The sequence below is a fragment of the Trachemys scripta genome, chromosome 6 (assembly GCF_013100865.1).
Source record: "Trachemys scripta elegans isolate TJP31775 chromosome 6, CAS_Tse_1.0, whole genome shotgun sequence".
NCBI classification, from domain to species: domain Eukaryota; kingdom Metazoa; phylum Chordata; order Testudines; family Emydidae; genus Trachemys; species Trachemys scripta.
The window spans coordinates 66904589-66922699 of record NC_048303.1 but is presented as its reverse complement, the minus strand read 5'-3'; the positions used below and the strand labels follow the sequence as shown (position 1 = coordinate 66922699).

Genomic DNA, 18111 nt, shown 5'->3' with positions numbered 1-18111 from the left:
TGACAGACCTGCGGGTGGCTATATTACAACAGAAAAACTTCAAAAACAGACTCCAACGAGAGACTGCTGAGCTAGAATTGATATGAAAACTAGACACAATCAACAAAGGATTGAATAAGGACTGGGAATGGCTGAGCCATTACAAACATAGAATCTATCTCCCCTTGTAAGTATTCTCACACTTCTTATCAACCTGCCTGTACTGGGCTAGTTTGATTATCACTTCAAAAGTTTTTTTTCTCTTACTTAATTGGCCTCTCAGAGTTGGTAAGACAACTCCCACCTGTTCATGCTCTCTGTATGTGTGTATATATATCTCCTCAATATATGTTCCATTCCATATGCATCCGAAGAAGTGGGCTGTAGTCCACGAAAGCTTATGCTCTAATAAATTTGTTAGTCTCTAAGGTGCCACAAGTACTCCTGTTCTTTTTGCGGATACAGACTAACACGGCTGCTACTCTGAAACCTGCAATTTGTTCATGTTACTTAAAAATTACAAATAGTGGGTCAGTTTACACAAATTGAAATCAATGGGGTGGTATGAGTGTAAGCAAGTGCAGAGAATTTGATCCACTAACTAGAGAGTTTTGTACTTGGTCGTCCCCCCGCGCTTACCCACTCAACCATCTGCTACTTGTAGCAGTAAGAGTTGTGTAGTGGTCAATAGGTGAATCATCACTAAACAGCCTTCAGTTTAAAGTGCAGTGAATAAAATTCCTTGGCAAACCTGAAGTGGTCGCTTAATTTTCAGGTTTATTTTTTAGCCTTTTGTGAGTTATTGTTTAGTAAAGTTTGTGTATTGTTACTTTATGAGGCTAAGGTACTTTAAATCTTGAAGTGGTTATGCAGTAATAGCACAGGTTTATTATTATTTTGATACTTGAGTTGTATGATGTACTTTAAGATAATTATCTTCTTGACTGTAGAGTTGAGGTGACCTTGTGTAACCCGTAATACAGTCTTGATTGCATAAGCTAGGATTGGTATGCATTAGGTAAATACATTAAAAAAAACCCCTTAAGAACATTTTCTGTTGGAGGAAACAAATGATAATCTCCAGGTATGTGTCTAACTTGGCAAAGAATAATGTTTCGCTCTAAGCAACTGCTTCCAAATATGTATATTCTGCTATCGTTCATCTTACTGAAGCAGAGTGGCAATGTATATGCGGCCAGATCTTCACCTGCACTGGGTTTACACTCAATTAATCTGACAAGAGTGGGGAGAAGGAGAAGTTACTGTAAATCACTTTTCTGCTTCTGTGAACCTGGTGGTCTGGCTGGGGGCCAAAATAGTCCCTGTCATAAATTAGTGTAGCCTAAGGGTTACTGTATGTTATGTTGACTGCCGCAGTCCCATAGGGTCTGACCAGTCTATCATTTACACCAGGTGAGACTCTGGTCTATAAATTTTAATGTAGACACAGTCATAACATCCTAAAATCTGCTTCTCTTGTTTCACTTTTTTAAAAAAACTTGACACTTCATTAAAAATCCTAGCTCTGGATTTGTCACACACAATAAGAGTGAATTGGATTTTGCAATAGGTGGAATTTTGCTCCTGATTGCCAGAGATTCACATGTTGTATGATTCTCCTGTTGTATGTCCAGCATGGCAGATTTGGAATTCATTACCCCCCAGACACCAGTAATATCTGAGATCACGTTTTTTATTAATTGTAGGAATATATTGTTGCAAAGCAAATATAAGTATCATCTATACTCTGCAGCACATCAGTCTCTTTAGATGAAAGAGTTTCATCTCCCAGTTTCCAGTACTTGCAATGGTGATGATTCCTATTGCAGGCCCCTCTTTTTGCTGTAATGTCTTTAGGAAAAAAGGTCCCTCTGGGTGAAGGCTGCAGCTTATCTGGGGGCATATTCAGTCCTTGGTAACTTCACCTAAATATCCCAGCCATCAGTGTAATCTTCTGTAGTGGAAAAATATACATTAAATCTCTAAAAGAATGAAGTGGCTCAGGTATATCCCTTATGTTTTTGTCATTGTCAGAGAATGAAACATTAGTTATTTATTCTAATCGTCGGTGCAACCCCCCCATTATTATTATTATTGTTTATTGCTTGTTTCATGTTTGAAGAAAGGCTTTCAAGCAAGTAATTTGTAACTTTCATGAACTGCCCGACAGCCTTTAATAAGGGATGTAATCTATTTATTTGTTAGCAGTGAGATTTTTGGATTCTGGGGAATGCACTAGATTAGTTCATGATTTGCAGGTTTGTTTGCAAATCGTAGCTGCGGTTTAAATGAAAAATGTGAGAAACCTGAATGGACTCTACATGCGTGCCCACACATCATGCTATATGTGCAGGCATCCATTTTATAAAACCAGCTACTAAAAATGGTAAAATTCCATTTATAAACACTTGTTATATGTTATCAGATTATTGAGGAAACTCTTTTAGGACCTGAGTCTCACTCATACTGAGCGATAATTTACTACATGAATAATCCCACAGAAATCAGTGGGACTACTCAGGTAGTAAGGTACTATAAACTCAGTGTAACAGTGACAGAACTAGGCCCTTAATAAGTTAACTGGATGACAGATAAAGTTTAAGGTTATTCATGTTGAGTCTTGAATTTTATAATTTGTTGAAAAAGATTAGTATAATCCTGGAAGATTTATTTTAATGTCAATAGATAAAATCTTCAAACATGAGTGTCTAAAGGTAGGTTTCTAATTCTGAGTTTAGAGAGACAAGGCGGGTGAGGTAATATCTTTTATTGGACCAGCTTGTGTGTTGGTGAGACAAGCTTTTGAGCTTACATAGAGCTCTTCTTAAGGATCTTCTTCAGGACCTGAAGAAGAGCTCTGTGTAAGTGTGAAAGCTTGTCTCACCAACAGAAGTTGGTCCAATAAAAGATATTACATCACCCACCTTGTCTCTCTAATATCCTGGGACCAATACAGCTGTAACAACACTGCATACAACAATTGAGTTTAGGCACTTTGGCCTGATTTACAAAGATGCCTAAATATAGACTTAGTTCTTAGGATCAGTGCTTAATGAAGCTTATGCCCAAATAAATCTGTTAGTCTTTAAGGTGCCACCCGACTCCTTGTTGTTTTTGTTGATACAGACTAACACGGCTACCCCCTGATACTTAATTAATCAGTGCTAATCTGATACCAGTGCTTAATTTGTAATGAAGGAAGTCCTGGTGCTCAAGCAATTAGGTTCCGGGGCTCAAGCAATTCTTTTATTTTCATAACTCAGGCAGCAAGCCCAGAGGAGCCGGGGTTATGAACTGCCAAGCCTAGTGGTGGCAGGGTTTGGCCCGTGCAAGCCCTGGCACAAATAGAGCGCTGCTTAGGATCTTGGCTTTAGGTGTGCATATTTTGAAAATCTTGGCCTAGGTAGATGGCATTACAAAAAGGGGGAATCCTTTCTTCCCAAATCCTATCTTCTAGCTAGCTAGCCACTTAATGTTGAAATTCCTTTTGTGCCGGATATGCACAGTTTTCATTTGCTGAACATACTACTGTACATACCAATTTATTTCATAGGCTGGGTTTTGAATGTAATCTATGAGAAAGGAAATTGATAGCTCAGTTTAGAATCACTTTATTAGACAATGGAGTTTCCATTGTATGCGTAGTGAAGGTTGGTATTAGCAGTAACACACACAAGCCAGGGTCTGCACAGACTGCACAGATTTGTGATTTCCTGTAAAACAAAATATTAAAAAATATATACTAGGTGCATGGTCACACTTCCACCTATTGTAACATATATCGCAGGAATGATGTTTCAGTAAGCAAAGAAAATCAAAAAATACAGACCTGATCATCCTTTTCCTGTTGACACCACTTCATTTGAGGTATTTTATGATTTGTAAATTTCTCTTCTCCTCCTTCTCCTACATCATTATCATCATCATCATCAGTCTTCTTTATACCATGTATGGCAGTGATAGTAGAAGCTGATAGCAATCTCCCATCTGACTGATTTCCATCTATCTCTAGCTAGTTTTTAAGTTTTGAGCATTCATTTTTCATCTTTCTGCCTGTAGAAGCCTTCCCAACAGTTGCTATCTTCCAAGATTTTCAGTCTTCTGCTCCCTTTCCCACATATTTGAAAACATTGCATTCTATAATTAGTTAATTTTTTTCCTGTTCTCTCTTTCTTTGTGTCACTTCTTCCAGTTGTCTTCTTGATTTCCAGGTTTAATTTTTCCCCTTTTTTTGTGTCTTTTTGCTTTGATTTAGTCTGCCCCACCTGCCTTATTCTTACCTTCATTTATGTTTTTTCTCTGCTCCCTGTTGTCCTTTCCTCTGTGCATTAGTAAATAAAGCCTTTACAAGATCCTAGTCACTGATTTGCACACAGTTTTACTAATGTCATTTGCCCAGGACCTGGTTGTTTATAAGTATTAAGTTATAAATGTTACTTACTTTTACTGTCTGAAGTTTCAGATAAATTGAGTGTTGTAATCTCACACAAATTTTAATGTAATAAAATGAAAAATTATTTTGGGGGGAAATGTGTGCTTCTGATTGGCCTTTTAAGGTGTGGTTTGAGAAAACATCACTAATAGAATATATGAAAAAATATGGGCTTTTGCTAGTAAAATACTTGTTAGTAATATAATACATCAAACCAGAAGTGACAAACAAAGTAGTTTCTCTGATTCTATTTTAAATTAAGTTTTATACATTTCTAGGGCCTGCTTCTCCTCTCACATACACCAGTATGTCATTGTTGACCTCAGTGAAGTTTCTCCTGATTTATACTGGCACAAGGGAGAGGAGAATCAGGCCCCAAACGTGTAGTTCGGCAAGTGAAAATCCACTCCATAGGAAGAATCTTTCATAGTAATGTTGTCTCTTTTTATTTCAGTGCAATGAAACATCCTTCTTTTTTGAAGCACGTAACAAAACCACATGCAAACATCTTTGGAAATGCTGTGTAGAACACCATATGTTCTTCAGGTGAGTGGAGATAAAGGTATTAAGGTTTTACTATGTTATGACAACAGAAGATAAACTTGCTGGCTAAGATTCTTGCTGCACCTCTCAGAAGCATAGCACAGACTCACAGCACAGGGGATGAGGGGTTAGGGTGGCCTTAAGCCACTCTTATGCCCTCCTGATTCTGGGCTCCTCTGTGAGACATGCCCTGCCCAAGTCTCTTTCCGGGCATAGTTTTATTCTTCTACTATAGAATGTAGGCAAAAACATCAAACACAAAAAGCATTTCCTCTGCTCACCTTGGGCTGTAGCTCCCAGAGGCTTTTCCCTTTGACTCTCACAGTGCTGGAAAGGGGAAACCCCCTTCCTTTCAATCCCCCCTGCTTCGGGGCCTACTGCAGAAGCCCACCTCCCTCCTGTAGTTCTCACTCAACTGACCTCTCTCAGCCCCTCTGTAAGGCACACCTGAACCCCTGCTCCCTGGCCACTTCCCCATTTGTGTCTGATAAATTGCAGGTTGGCCCCAGGTGTCCGGGCCCTCAAAGGGACAAGCTGCACTGTTGTACTGCATGACAGCGTACAGCAAATCCTGAGTTCTATGCATGCATCTTTAAATTATATGGGCATGTCCCTGTGCAAAGCAAGTTTCAGTTGGAAGCAAATTTGTTCAGTTGTGTTACAAACCCCTGTGAAAGTCCTGCCCTCATAATATTGCAACACTGACATGCCCTCAACAATGAGCACAATGCTCACTTAGATGTGTTCTCCCAGTGTAAAGATGAGGAAGCTCCATGACTTCACACTCTCAGAATGTATTCACCATTCTTTCATGGGATAGAAGTTTGCAGGGTTTTTCCCACCACCAAAGAAGTGGCAAGGTCTTTGGACCTCCAAAACTATGGCACTTGGGGGAGTAACAGGAGGCAAAGGCTATTCAAGACCCTGTAGCTTTGTACTGCCTCCTGTTCCTCAGCTAATATGGGAGCTGTGCTGCCGGCCCTCTTCCTCCATCAGCTGCTGATCCCAGTGCATGACTCAAGGGTAATCCACGTTACAAAGGAGGAACTTGCACAAGTTAACAGTGCCTCAGGCCTTGCAGCATTGCAGCATTAGATCGACCTAAGGCAGCTCACGTAAACCTAACTATGTCAGTGTATACCCTACAGTCTTGCTCCCGCCGATATAAGTGCCATCCTATGCCGACATCATAACTTCATCTCCACGAGAGGCATAGGGCTTATGTCAGTGTAGTTAGGGCAACACAGCGTTCCTGTCTGTAGCCCTGTGTTCCCCAAACTGTGGGGCAGGACCCTAGGGGGGTGCAGAGGAATGTTCCAGGGGGCTCTGCTGGAGCCATGAAATTAACAAGAAAGCCAGCTCCCCAGCCAGGCTGCTGCCCGGTCTCCGCTGTAAGCCAGGCTGCCACCCAGGTTCCCGCTCAGGCTGCCGCCTGGGCTCCCCACTCCTCACAGGGAGCCCTGCTGCCCCCTGTGTTCCAGCTCCCGGCTCCCAGCCAGGCTGCTGCCCAGGCTCCCAGCTCCCTGCTCCGATCTGGGCTGCTGCCTGGGCTCTTCGCCAGGAACGGGGCAGTCACACCGGCTTCTCGGCTCCCTGCTGGGAACAGGGCAGCTGACTGGACACAGGATGCAGATCTCCTTGCTGGGAGCCTGGCTTGCCCCGAACTCTTGGGTCCCCATCAGAAGCATGGCAGCTGACTGGACTCTGTGTGCGGATCTCCCCGTCGGGAACCCAGCTGCCCCCCCTTCCAGGCTCTTGGCTCCCCATTCCCCAGCAGGAGCACAGCAGCCAACTGGACTCTGGGCATAGATCTCCCTGCTGGGAGCCCGGCTACACCCCCTGGGCTATCGGCTTCCTGCTCCCCATTGGTGTAGTGTAGATATGCCCTCAGTCAGCATTAACTTTTATGGGGATTGTGACAGGGCAACATCCTGTTCCTGTCTTCTGTTCTGTCTACACAGACTCTGAGACTTTCAGTTGTTAAACACCTAAGCGCAGTTTAGTTACATTAGCTCTTCCCACCACCTTATTGATCCATACACAATAATTATTTATAGTGTGTTTCTCCTCAGTTCTTTGCCAAGGAGAGGGAAGAGATCTCGCTACCCGGAGACCTTTCCAGGCTCTGCTAGCCTGCCTCCCTCTCCTGTGCCTTCTTATACAGTCTGTGTTAATGGACCAATTTGCTTGTTAGTCCTCCCCCAGCCCGTTCAAATCCATTAATTAGGTTCACCCTGGGGGGAATTAATTGGTATTTAAATGACCAGAGTGCTGGCTCAGCTGTTGGGTCCCAGGACTCTGCACAGGGATATTCTGTGGGGTTTGGGTAAGGGTGTGATGGCACAGAAAGAACCTGTCCATCTAGATCTAGCCTCACCTGCATGGATTCATGGAACTCTGAGCCCCATGGAGCACCCAGGGAGAGCCTGCCATGACATGGGGATAAGGAGGAGCTTATAGAAGAGCCATGTTTCCCCTTTTTGGACCTGCAAATTTGTGCCCACAACTTCTGTTACAAGCGGAGGAGATTACTTTTTTTTATAATAGCATTGCATCATCCTAAAACCATTTTAAATGTACATTAATTACGGTAGTTTATTTACTATATATTTGAGTGTATGTAATTTTACTGTGTCATTTTATTCTTAAAATAATGTAGAATGCCAGAAAATGAGTCAAACTCTCTGTCAAGAAAATTCAGCAAGTTTGGATCTGTAGGCTATAAACATCGGTACAGGTAAATCTATTTCACCTTAAAATCTTTACATTCAGATCATTTCCCCTTAGAAAAACTGTTAATAACATTCCATTTCACAGGTTAAACAATGTGAGATGTAGGGCCAGATTTTCTGGTCTGACTTAGCTGTGCTCAAAGCAGGAACTGGGAAGGAGGCAATGAGGTAGGGGCCAAGGTTGCCTTTGTGGCTCCCTGATCCCTGGGGTTAGATGAGGGCTAGTACAGCCCATAGCACAACATAGAGGAGCCTCAGGAATGTTCTAAATTACACCCAGCCCATGGCCTGAAGGGGCTGTTTTAACAAGTGTGGACCACCAGAGCACAGAAGAACCCTGGCCACGATCCTTATGCAGAGATCTAGCAGTAGGGATGGCACAGAGCAATAGGGAAATCCACCAACTATGGACATTCCTCAGGAGGCCAGTTAAACTAGCTTTACAGCCCCTAGCGGTGCCAGAGCAGTACAAATGAGCCATGGTGGGGCTAAGGATCTGGTGCTTTTTGTTTAAGCTAGGGATAGCTCAAACCCACCTGGTGAATTTAAGGTTTCCTTGTCTAATGGTTGGGGCACAAGATTTGGAGCCAGAGGACCTGTGCTTTAGACCCAGTTTTGCCACATATGCTGTGTGACTTTCAATAAATCAGCTATGGTGGGATTTTCAGAAGTGCCGAACACTTGCAGCTCCAATTAACTTCTGTGTGAGCTGCACGTATTCACCACCTCTGGAAATCAGGCCACTTACTTTTCTCAGGCCTGGTGACATCAGTCAAGAGTGTGAAAAATCCACACCACTGACCAAAGTAGCTATGCTGACCAAACTCCCAGTGTAGATGCAGCGAGGTCAATGGAAGAATGCTTCCGTCAGCCTTGCTACCATTGTTTGGGGAGCTATTGTTCCTACACTGGCGTAAAAACCCCTTCTATCAATGTAGATTGTACCTATGCTGTGTGGGGTTTTGTCAGCATAGCTATGGCAAAGGAGCTATGCCAGTATAGTCCCTATAGTGTAGCCATACCCTCAGTGTCAGTTTCCCCATTTGTCAAAGGGAGATAAAAACACTTTTTCATCTTTGTGAGGTGCTTAGAAACATTTGAACAGAAAGTGCAATACAAATCTTAAGTACTATACTATACCATACTCATGAAAAACCATGGCCAAGTTTGAATGTCACAATATGCAGTACAGTCTCCTTATCACTGCCTCCCAGGAACACAAACCTAAAATCATAAGTCCTATAACCTCAAGTCTTAAGCACCTCCAGAACCTCAGTTAACAAAATCTTAGTAGAGAAGGATCTGGCTCCACAGGGGCTTCCAATCTACTCCTTATTGGAGTGATCTTATGTATGAATCTGGAGTGAAAGCTCCTCACAATGAGAAATACTTGATTCTGTGCCGGAGTAGAGAGGACCCAGGCTGTCCACCGCCTGGAACAGTTCTGCTGATTGTGATGTGACAGATGCTTTGCTGTAGGAGAAGAAACTTTGCCTCCATCACACCCATGGCCTGAGATTTAACATTTTTTTGTTGCAATTGGCCACACTTAAGTATCTCTGCCCCTGGTGCTCTAGTCTCCTACCAAGGTGCCTGGTGATGATAATGAATTCACCTCTTGGAATGGGTCGTCGTCGACTGCAAAAATGTTTTTTAAACATTCCAGATAAAATCTTCTCTTATCACCAGAAGGGAAAAAGGAATTCTTACTTGTGCTGTGTTGATTTACAAGGGTTTTCCCCAGACATGGGTTAGTGTTTTAATAATTTGGAATTTAAAAAAAGATTGGGACTATCCCATTAAAGTTCAGCTACTGCACAGTTGAAGCATATTGATTACCAGTATGATAGTGAACATTATTTAATTGGTTGGTATTTGAGATTAAGTAACTGTTGCTTCATTAAATGCATACTGGTAATTGTAATTAACAGCATCTTCATGTGCTTAAGCATCAGCTGTTTGCTTACACTGTAGATCTGATTCCCACTACCCCACTTTTTTATTATTTGATTTTTGTTGGTGGGGGTGGGTTGTATCATTGAGGGGCAACAATAAAACTGCACTTCTGCATGTATAATATAAGCTCAAAACAGAAGCTATAATTCCATGCCTGAGGAGAAGGGGTCATAACCTTTTCTTGTTAGCCTCTGGGATATTTGTTTGTTTGGAGTCTGATAGTTTGTAAGCAACTCCCCATTATCAGATTAGTTGTTTAGATTAGGTGCTGCCCAAAGGGGATTAATGAAGGCTCCTGTTGGAGGGTTACAAAGGTTAACATGGTTGCAGAGCTATAACATTTGTTAATGTTTTCTGGCTAGCCTGCAGAATAAAATAATTTGAAACTTAAAACCAGTAATACTTTGATCCACTCTGATGGTTTTTTCCCCTTAAATATATTTTCTGATGTTTAAAGAAATAAAAAAAAAAGTGTTCATCCAAATGGATGTTCACATAACTCAAATACTAATTACAATGTTTAACACACAGTATAATTGCTCTTCACTCATTAGAAATGCGCCTGAGTGTTTTTAAATCATTGCACTGCAGATGTGGCAACTGGGAATTATTGCTAGAAATGATATTTCCAAAAACCTTAATTTAAAATAAATGTAAGAGAGATCTATAAAAAAAAATTAAAAGTCTCTGCATTTTATTTTTGTTGAAACTGAAATACTGTTAGATAGTATTAGTGTTATTAGTAAAATAATGTTAGTATTTAATTGATCTTATTGTATGACAGCAGAAAACAAATAAAATTCGTAGTGCTATCTGATTAATATATCTTATTTGTTCATTCACAGATGTTTTGTTTAAACCTGCATTTGTCATTTATGGTTAATATCACTTTAAGGTTAAATCCAGAAATTATAGAATAAATTTTTAGTCTTATCATCTGCTTTTGTTTTGTTTTGTTTTTTTACAGGGAAAGGGGAAGCGTAACTTAATTTTATTGAAAACAGTTCAGTAACATAGGTCCACATTGGAGCCACAGTTTTTTGTGATACGGAGATTTACCTTATTTGTTCATTGTGTGTTATGAATCTTGTCTCTACTATAGATTTTAATTTTTTGTCAGTTTAAATCTGAAAATGTTTAATATCTTTCTCAATTATTGTAAACACAGGAATGCTTAGGTTGTAATTAATTATTTTTGTTTTTTTCCTAATATCTAAAAGAAAAATTGAGAGCTGCATTGGGTACACAACACAATATGCTTTTCAGGAACAAGTGCATATATTTACAACCCATGGCCTAATTCACATTTACGCTAAGGCAGCTTTACACTGTGTAGTCATGGGTGACAGAGCTTTAAAATGGGTGTAAATATAATTTCTCACACCGTTAGGTCCCTTTTGCAATGAAAAGGGGCCTTAGCATAAATGAAAATCAGGTCCTATCATTTTTTTGTGTTAATGGCTTGTTGCAGGCTGGCACTGCACCAAGTTTGGTGTCACTTTATCCTTCCCGTTCTGATTATGTGAAATATTAGGGCAGCCATTTGTCGCCTCAAACAGAGCAATGCTAAAGGTATATTTTAGTAAGACAAATGACTGTAAAAATTAATTCAGGAAATAAAATTACAGCAATCAAATTACTTAAGAAAATTGCATGCTCAAAGGTTATCGTGAGGCCACAAAAAAGGCCAAGCTGTGTTGGCTACTGTCTTAATTTTCAATAAAGTAGCATTTTGTGTGGATTCTGGAACTGTTTCCTTACACTCAGTTGGAAAAATACCAAAAGCAGAAGAGATTGGCATGATCTGTTGGCAGTTGTGCCAAGATTTGATTTGAAACAAAATCACAATGAATAGCATTGTAGTTAATACTTCACAACCTGCTGTGTGAGCAGGAATATTAGAACTTGAATCAAGGTTCCATGGGTAACAGGTTGATAACTAATTCGCTGTGCTGTCCCAACCCAGCATAATTTCTCTAAATAAAAATGTTAAATTGCTTTAAGGTTCACTTCTCAATTTTCCATTTATCCATCATATTGATTTTGTTGCATTTTCAAGTGGCAGGACAGCTTTGCAGATGAGCAGAGAACCTTCTGTCCAGCTTCCTCGGCCTGACCAAAATGTTGAAAGAAGTCGTAGTAAGACTTATCCAAAAAGAATGGCACAAATGCAACAGACTGGTAAGCCCTATTTGAACACTTCTGTTTATTTTGTCTAAGGAGAAGCCTTTTCTTTGGCCAAAGATGAGTCACTCTGTTTTCAGGAAATCAAGCTGAAATTACTGCAGTATCCTGAAGTTTCTCTTTAAAATGTGTTTTCTATTTTTGTTTTAGACTGACATAAACATACTCACGTTAACTGGAGCTAAGAATTCCAACTTTATGAATAAAAGTGATAAAGGAGTGTGGATTAGTGATAGAAGTATGTTTTTGTAGACTCAAATAACCAGTATAGTAGAGTAGCCTGAAAACATGTAATCAAAAAGAATTTCTTTTCTTTGCGATGTTTATAGCACTCTGCAGTTCGGACTATGTGGGCATGAATTGCAGCTCACCCTAGTATGCTGTACTGTAACTCCCCTGTGTGGATGCTGGAGGTGGAAACGAAAAGATACCTAGTTCTCATTAACTTAAGTCCTGTTTAAAGAGGACTTTATTAGCCCAAACTTTTAGTTCGTGCTTGTAGTGTCCACATGGGGGAGTTACAGTGCAGCATGCTAGTGTACGCTGCAGTTCATATCCCCGTAGTCCGAAATGTGGGGCCAAGTAGATAAGCCCAAAGACTTCGTGAACAAGGTCTTGTGTCCTAAGCAGAACATTAGACCTACATAATGCCTCTGGGATCCCAGAATTATGCATCACTGCTTCAACCAAGGATTCTTCCCTTCACTGTTTCTCTCCAGTACAGTCCAATCAGTCCAACATAACTTGTGGCGTTTATTTTGATGTTAGATTGAATTTAAGTTTCCACCCTCCTTTGGATTTTCAGTGTGCTTTAGCTATGTGTGTTGAAAACTCATAACTACATTATCAAAATGTCAGGGGGGTGCTAGAAGATCTGGCAGCTAGGTGGGGACATTTAGGACTAAGCGGTGACTACAGGAATGGGCCCCAACATAAAAAATAGTTCCTGAATTTTAGTAATAGAAACAATAGGTTTTAAGATTTTAAGCCTCAATCCATACGAGGACTTATGCATGTACTTAACTTTCCATGCATGAGTAGTTCCATTGATTTAAATAGGATTATCCATGTGCATAAAATTAAACATGTGCACAAGTGTTTGCAGGATTGAGGATTTAGTCCATAATACTTGAAAATTTAGCCAAGTTTTCCTCTCATCACAAGGTAATTGAAATATTAGAGGCATTCAAGAGCCCCAGTTTTTTAAACCTAGCTTATACTGATACTAATGTTGTAAAATTTTAGATTTTTTTACTTTTTAATCTTAATGTTGTCTTTAATATTTTCATCTTTTCTCCATTACATTTTCTGATATTTGTACATTCACATTTGACAAGATTTTTATAGAAAAAAATAGGAAACACTAAAATAAGAAAAAATATTGAAGAGAACAAAAAACAAAACAAAAAACTTAAACCCCAAAACAAACAAAAAGCCAGAATCCCAACAACTCTGAAATCCAACAGTTTGATCGTGGAATAAATGCCAGTGAGTCATTATCTTAATTTATTCCTGTATCGTTTGCATTTATAGAATGGTAATGTTTTATGAGAATACTTTTTACATCTTACTAACTACCTAAATAGTTATCTAGTGGTTAGAGCATGGATTGGGAGCTAGGAAACTGGGGTCAAGTCCTAGCTCTGCCACCAGGCTCTGTGGTCTTGGGCAAATCAATCAATCAATCTCTCTGCCTCAAGTGCCCCAACTGTCAGAATTGAGATAATAATGGTTACTACTGTACCTGCCTCGCATGAGGGGGTTGTGAGTATTAATTAGTTAATGTCTAAATGCTTAAAATATATAGAGTGGGATTTTTAAAAGCACTCAGCATAGGTTTTACTTTGCTCCCATTGAAGTCTGTGGTAGATTTGGGAACAGAATCAGGCCAACATGGAGAGCTTTTGAAAATCCTACCAATGTAGTGCCATATAAATGATAATCATTATTGTTATGTATTTATTTCCTAATCTGTTTATATAGCTATTCATATCATGGGACAGATGTTCCCCTCCTGTATTAAACAAGAGTTAGAGGGGAAAACTGCACTGGAAACCCTGAAAGATTTTCTTCATAGGCTTTTCTCAATATCATTTCCTTCTAATGAAGGAGCTTACAGCCTCCTGGAATGGAATGCAAAAGGCAGTTACCTGGATCCAGGAATGTTCTGTGCTGGTTACAGGTCTCACCTGTTTGATGTTTAAGCAAAAGTTAGTACTTCCCCCTCTGTGCCTGTTAGTTGCAGCCCTCAGGAAGGGATGGAACTACTTTACCGTTCTGAGTGCTACCGTGGGTACATGGCTATTTATACTCATGCTAGCTTGATGAGAGCTAGCATGAGTATGTGTACACGACCAGGACAATCGCATCTCTAGCTCATGGTATAGACATAGCCAGATTTTTGCTTTTTGAAAATGGCATTAGGACTCTGATGAACTTTGAAAGACAAGGTGGACCAATATAAATATTACCTCACCCACCTTCTCCAATAAAATATATTACCTCACCCATCTTGTCTCTCTCATATTCTGGGACCAACATGGCTACATAACACTGCATACAACATTTGGCATAGACATCCATTCAGTTGCACTATTCAGTATTTCTGTTGATAGTCTGAAATGGATTTCATTTCCTGCCTTATCTCTCTCCTCTCATTTTGCAGAAAAGTGCATGGCTACTCAGTGAGTGATCCTGTCAGCTGTAACATAAATCTCCAGTATCTGTTTAGTATGAGCACTTGAGTGTCTTGTATTCTTTACTACTCTTTATTGTTTCAACGGCAGATTTAGGTGCTCATTGATAGTTGCTGTCATTTTTCTATGGTTGTGAGGAAACTGAAACCTAGTCTGTTTTTGTTTGCCTGTAGTGATGTGCAAAATTCCACAAGCAGTGCATATCTGTGTTCTTTTGCTGACTTACAAAATTTTGTAGCTCACAAATTTAAATAAAAAAAGCTTTTTCCCCATGTCCACTTATACATGCATATGTCTATAGCCTCTTTCCCATGCACCGAAGTGTAGATTATTTTATTTTTAATTTAACTTGTGTACTCAGTAAACGGTCTAGGGTTACCATACGTCTGGATTTTCCCGGACCTGTCCGGCTTTTTGGGCCTCAAATCCCCGTCCGGGGGGAAATCCCCCCAAAAGCCGGACATGTCCGGGAAAATAGGGAGGGAGGGACCGGCGGTGCTCGGCCGGGGGCCGGCGGTGCTCGGCTGGTGGTGCGGAGCCGGGGGCCGGGGCCAGCAATGCAGAGCCGGGGGCTGGTGGTGCGGGGCCGGGGGGGCGGGGCCGTGCTCGGCTGTGGGCCGGGCGGTGCGGAGCTGGGGGCCGGTGGTGCTTGGCCCGGGGCCGGGGGCTGGAGCCGGCGGTGCGGGGCTGGGTTTGGGGGCCGGCGGAGCTTGGACGGGGGCCGGCGCCCTAGGGCCCGAGACAAGCTGGGCAGGAGACGCCGGGGCCAGAGCCTCTTGGCCTGGGCCGCCTGCTGCTTCAGGCGTCCCGCGAATCAAATGTTCGCGGGAAGCAGGGGAGGGGGAGGCGAGGGGGGGCAAAGCGTCCAGGGGAGGGGGCGGAGTTGGGGCAGGGCCGGAAAGGGGCGGAGTTGGGGCAGGGGCGGGGCCCATGGAGTATCCTCTTTTTGGACACTTAAAATATGGTAACCCTAAGTAAGCCATTTGTCACCAAATGAGTCCCAGAAGTGCAGCCACTTTCTGTTGATGGGTATGCCTTACTTCTAAATGACTATCCACAAAAACGAATAAGTGTTGCATATGTCACTTAACCTCTTGGGAAAGGGGAGAGAGCCAGAATGTTTTCCATGGAGAGCAAGAAGCATTACAAAAGAAAGACATGCATGTTCCTCTGACAGGCTGTCCTGACACTTGTAACATCCTTGCATATAAATGAGTATCTGTTTGAAACCTCATTTTGCATATGGGCATATACATTGATAAATAAGGTTAGCCTGCTTTCTATGTTTAAAAAGATTTTCAGAGGTTGAGGGCTGGTTAATGTTTCTCTCTTCATGCTGGAGTATGACAGGCTCTACTACATCTCATTGGTATAAAACCTACACTTTTCACATAGACTCTTTCTTGAATGTAATCGTGTTGAGTCCAGTTAACCCAGTAAATCAATTCTGCCTCACTTGATTCATATTATGCATCATTTGATAAAAATATGAGCTCATAGCAGACTTTAAATCCTACAGAATAATTCTGATTTAGGAGATGAGCTTGGTAGGATGAAGTAGTGTTCTGAGCTATTTAAAGCTTCCCATGCTTAAAGTATCAGGGAGAGTAATATGACATAGCTTATTAAAATAAATACAATTTTTTAGGATAGTTAGAATTGTACCAGTTGTTGTCATGATAACTAACCATTCATAGTATTATATTTTCTGGTGTGGCGTAATAGAATTAAACATGCATTGCTCAGCATTTTACACTGATTTATTTGACTTGATTTTGCCTGTCTCCTCATATGAATTATACATTCCTTAAAGCGTTTTGTGCCAAGCACCGTTTATGTTAGCAGCCTGCTGGGGATGGTTTAACTTTTGCTTTATTTTTTTAAATCAAAGAAAACAGAATGATATTTCCCAAAAAGATCTCCAAGTCATTTCTTGCACATAGTTCTTACTCAGTACAAGAAGATACCTCCTGTAATTTCCCTCTTTCTCCCTCCTGGCTCAATAGATCACCTGCTTTTTAACACTACAAAAATCTATTTAAATTAATTAAAAAAACCCAAACCCTTTCCTTTCTGCAGCCAGCTCAATTAGCTGAATGTAGGGCTAGATTTTTGCCTGGTGCTTGTGTCCCCCTGTACAAGGGATAGGCACAGTCAGAGCTCCTGTGCTGGGGGAGTATTAAGGGGAGTGAGGATGGAGAGCCAGGCCTAGGGATGGTGCACTATGCATACTCCCCCATACACCTGGGAGTTCTGGATGGGACTGTGTTTCCTGAGTCACAATCTATTCTGGAGTGCCCCTTGGGAGGGGTCTGCTCCACATTCCTTCCAAATTGGGACTGTGTGTAAATCACACAGTGTAGCCCTTAAAATCCCTACTCCCTCCCTTAGCTCATAAAAATAATGTTTTCTGCCACCAGCCACCCCCAGTTCCTTTAGTGGCCCCGTGCTGATTGTCACGGCTGATTATATAAAAACATTGAATTTATCACATATTGTCCATCTCCTGTTGTTCTCACCACTGTAATGATAGGGTTAGCTATCCTATGTAACACTGAGAAGCTCATAGTACTTCCTTGTTACATTGGCCCATTATCACATGGGCCTAAACTCATTAGCATGGCAGCCAGTGACTGAACCCCATATTAAGAGTGGGAGCAGATGCTGAGAGGATAATGATGGAAACATTTAATTTTTGTGTGTGCTTGTTAAATATATTTGGGGCTTAAAATGGAAATCTGGGGGAGGGGGTGTACATAGTGAAGAGAGAGGAACTTTAGATTTATTTCTAAAAATATTCATTAGAAATGATCTGGTTCTCTTGATGGGATAGACAGTTTGATTTTGGCCTGGCAGATTATCTTCCCAGGAACAAGATTAACGTTGTACAAAAGCATCCCTCTTATTATCCCTTACTTAAAATGTTACATATGTCAGCCATTCAGGTATTAGAGAAAAATCAGTCAAGGAAGCTTTAATCTCTATGTATTTGATGTGTATCTGTTCCATTAAAGTGAATAACAGGAGGCTTTTTCATTATCTGGTTTACTGCAACACACAAAAAGCTAGTAGCCAAGACACATTAGGAGATTTGGGTGCTCTAAACATATGCTAGATACTTGTAATCTATGACGTATGAGCTAAGGATAAAACCTTATTTAGATCTCCCATTACACTGAGATGAAACCAATGTATCTTCATTGTCTCCACTGGAGTTACTGTGATTTTCACCAGTATAAATGAGTGCAGAATCAAGGCCTTGTGTTGATTTTCTATATAATATTTTTTTCTATAAAACTTTAAGTCATGGATTTTTAGAGAAATAAATGGCCCATGTTTGACCACAGTAGTTAATGTTTACCACTAACCAGTGTTTGTTCATTTACTACATAGATTGTCTATTAGATTTTTTTCTACTTTGGAATTTGGAGCCATAACACTTTAGTAAAATTCCAAAGAGTGTAATATAAACATTAATCACTGTACTTCAATTTAAAAAAGAGAGAAAAAACACACTTTTTTTCTTTATCCTTAGAATCTGCAAATCTGGTTTTCTCCTCGCTAAACACTCATACAAACGTAATTGGCA

At 40.8% G+C, this 18111-nt stretch overlaps 1 protein-coding gene across 3 annotated transcripts in view; it reads left to right on the top strand.

The window, feature by feature from the left end:
* The window catches only part of EPB41L4A (erythrocyte membrane protein band 4.1 like 4A), a 215585-nt gene that overhangs the window by 141791 nt on the left and 55683 nt on the right, over positions 1-18111 (top strand). For all 3 annotated transcript variants that reach the window (XM_034773024.1, XM_034773025.1, XM_034773026.1), the window contains 3 exons: positions 4866-4957; positions 7614-7691; positions 11702-11823. In XM_034773024.1, coding sequence (XP_034628915.1) covers positions 4866-4957; positions 7614-7691; positions 11702-11823 — 292 coding nt within the window. The remainder of the gene's footprint in view (positions 1-4865; positions 4958-7613; positions 7692-11701; positions 11824-18111) is intronic.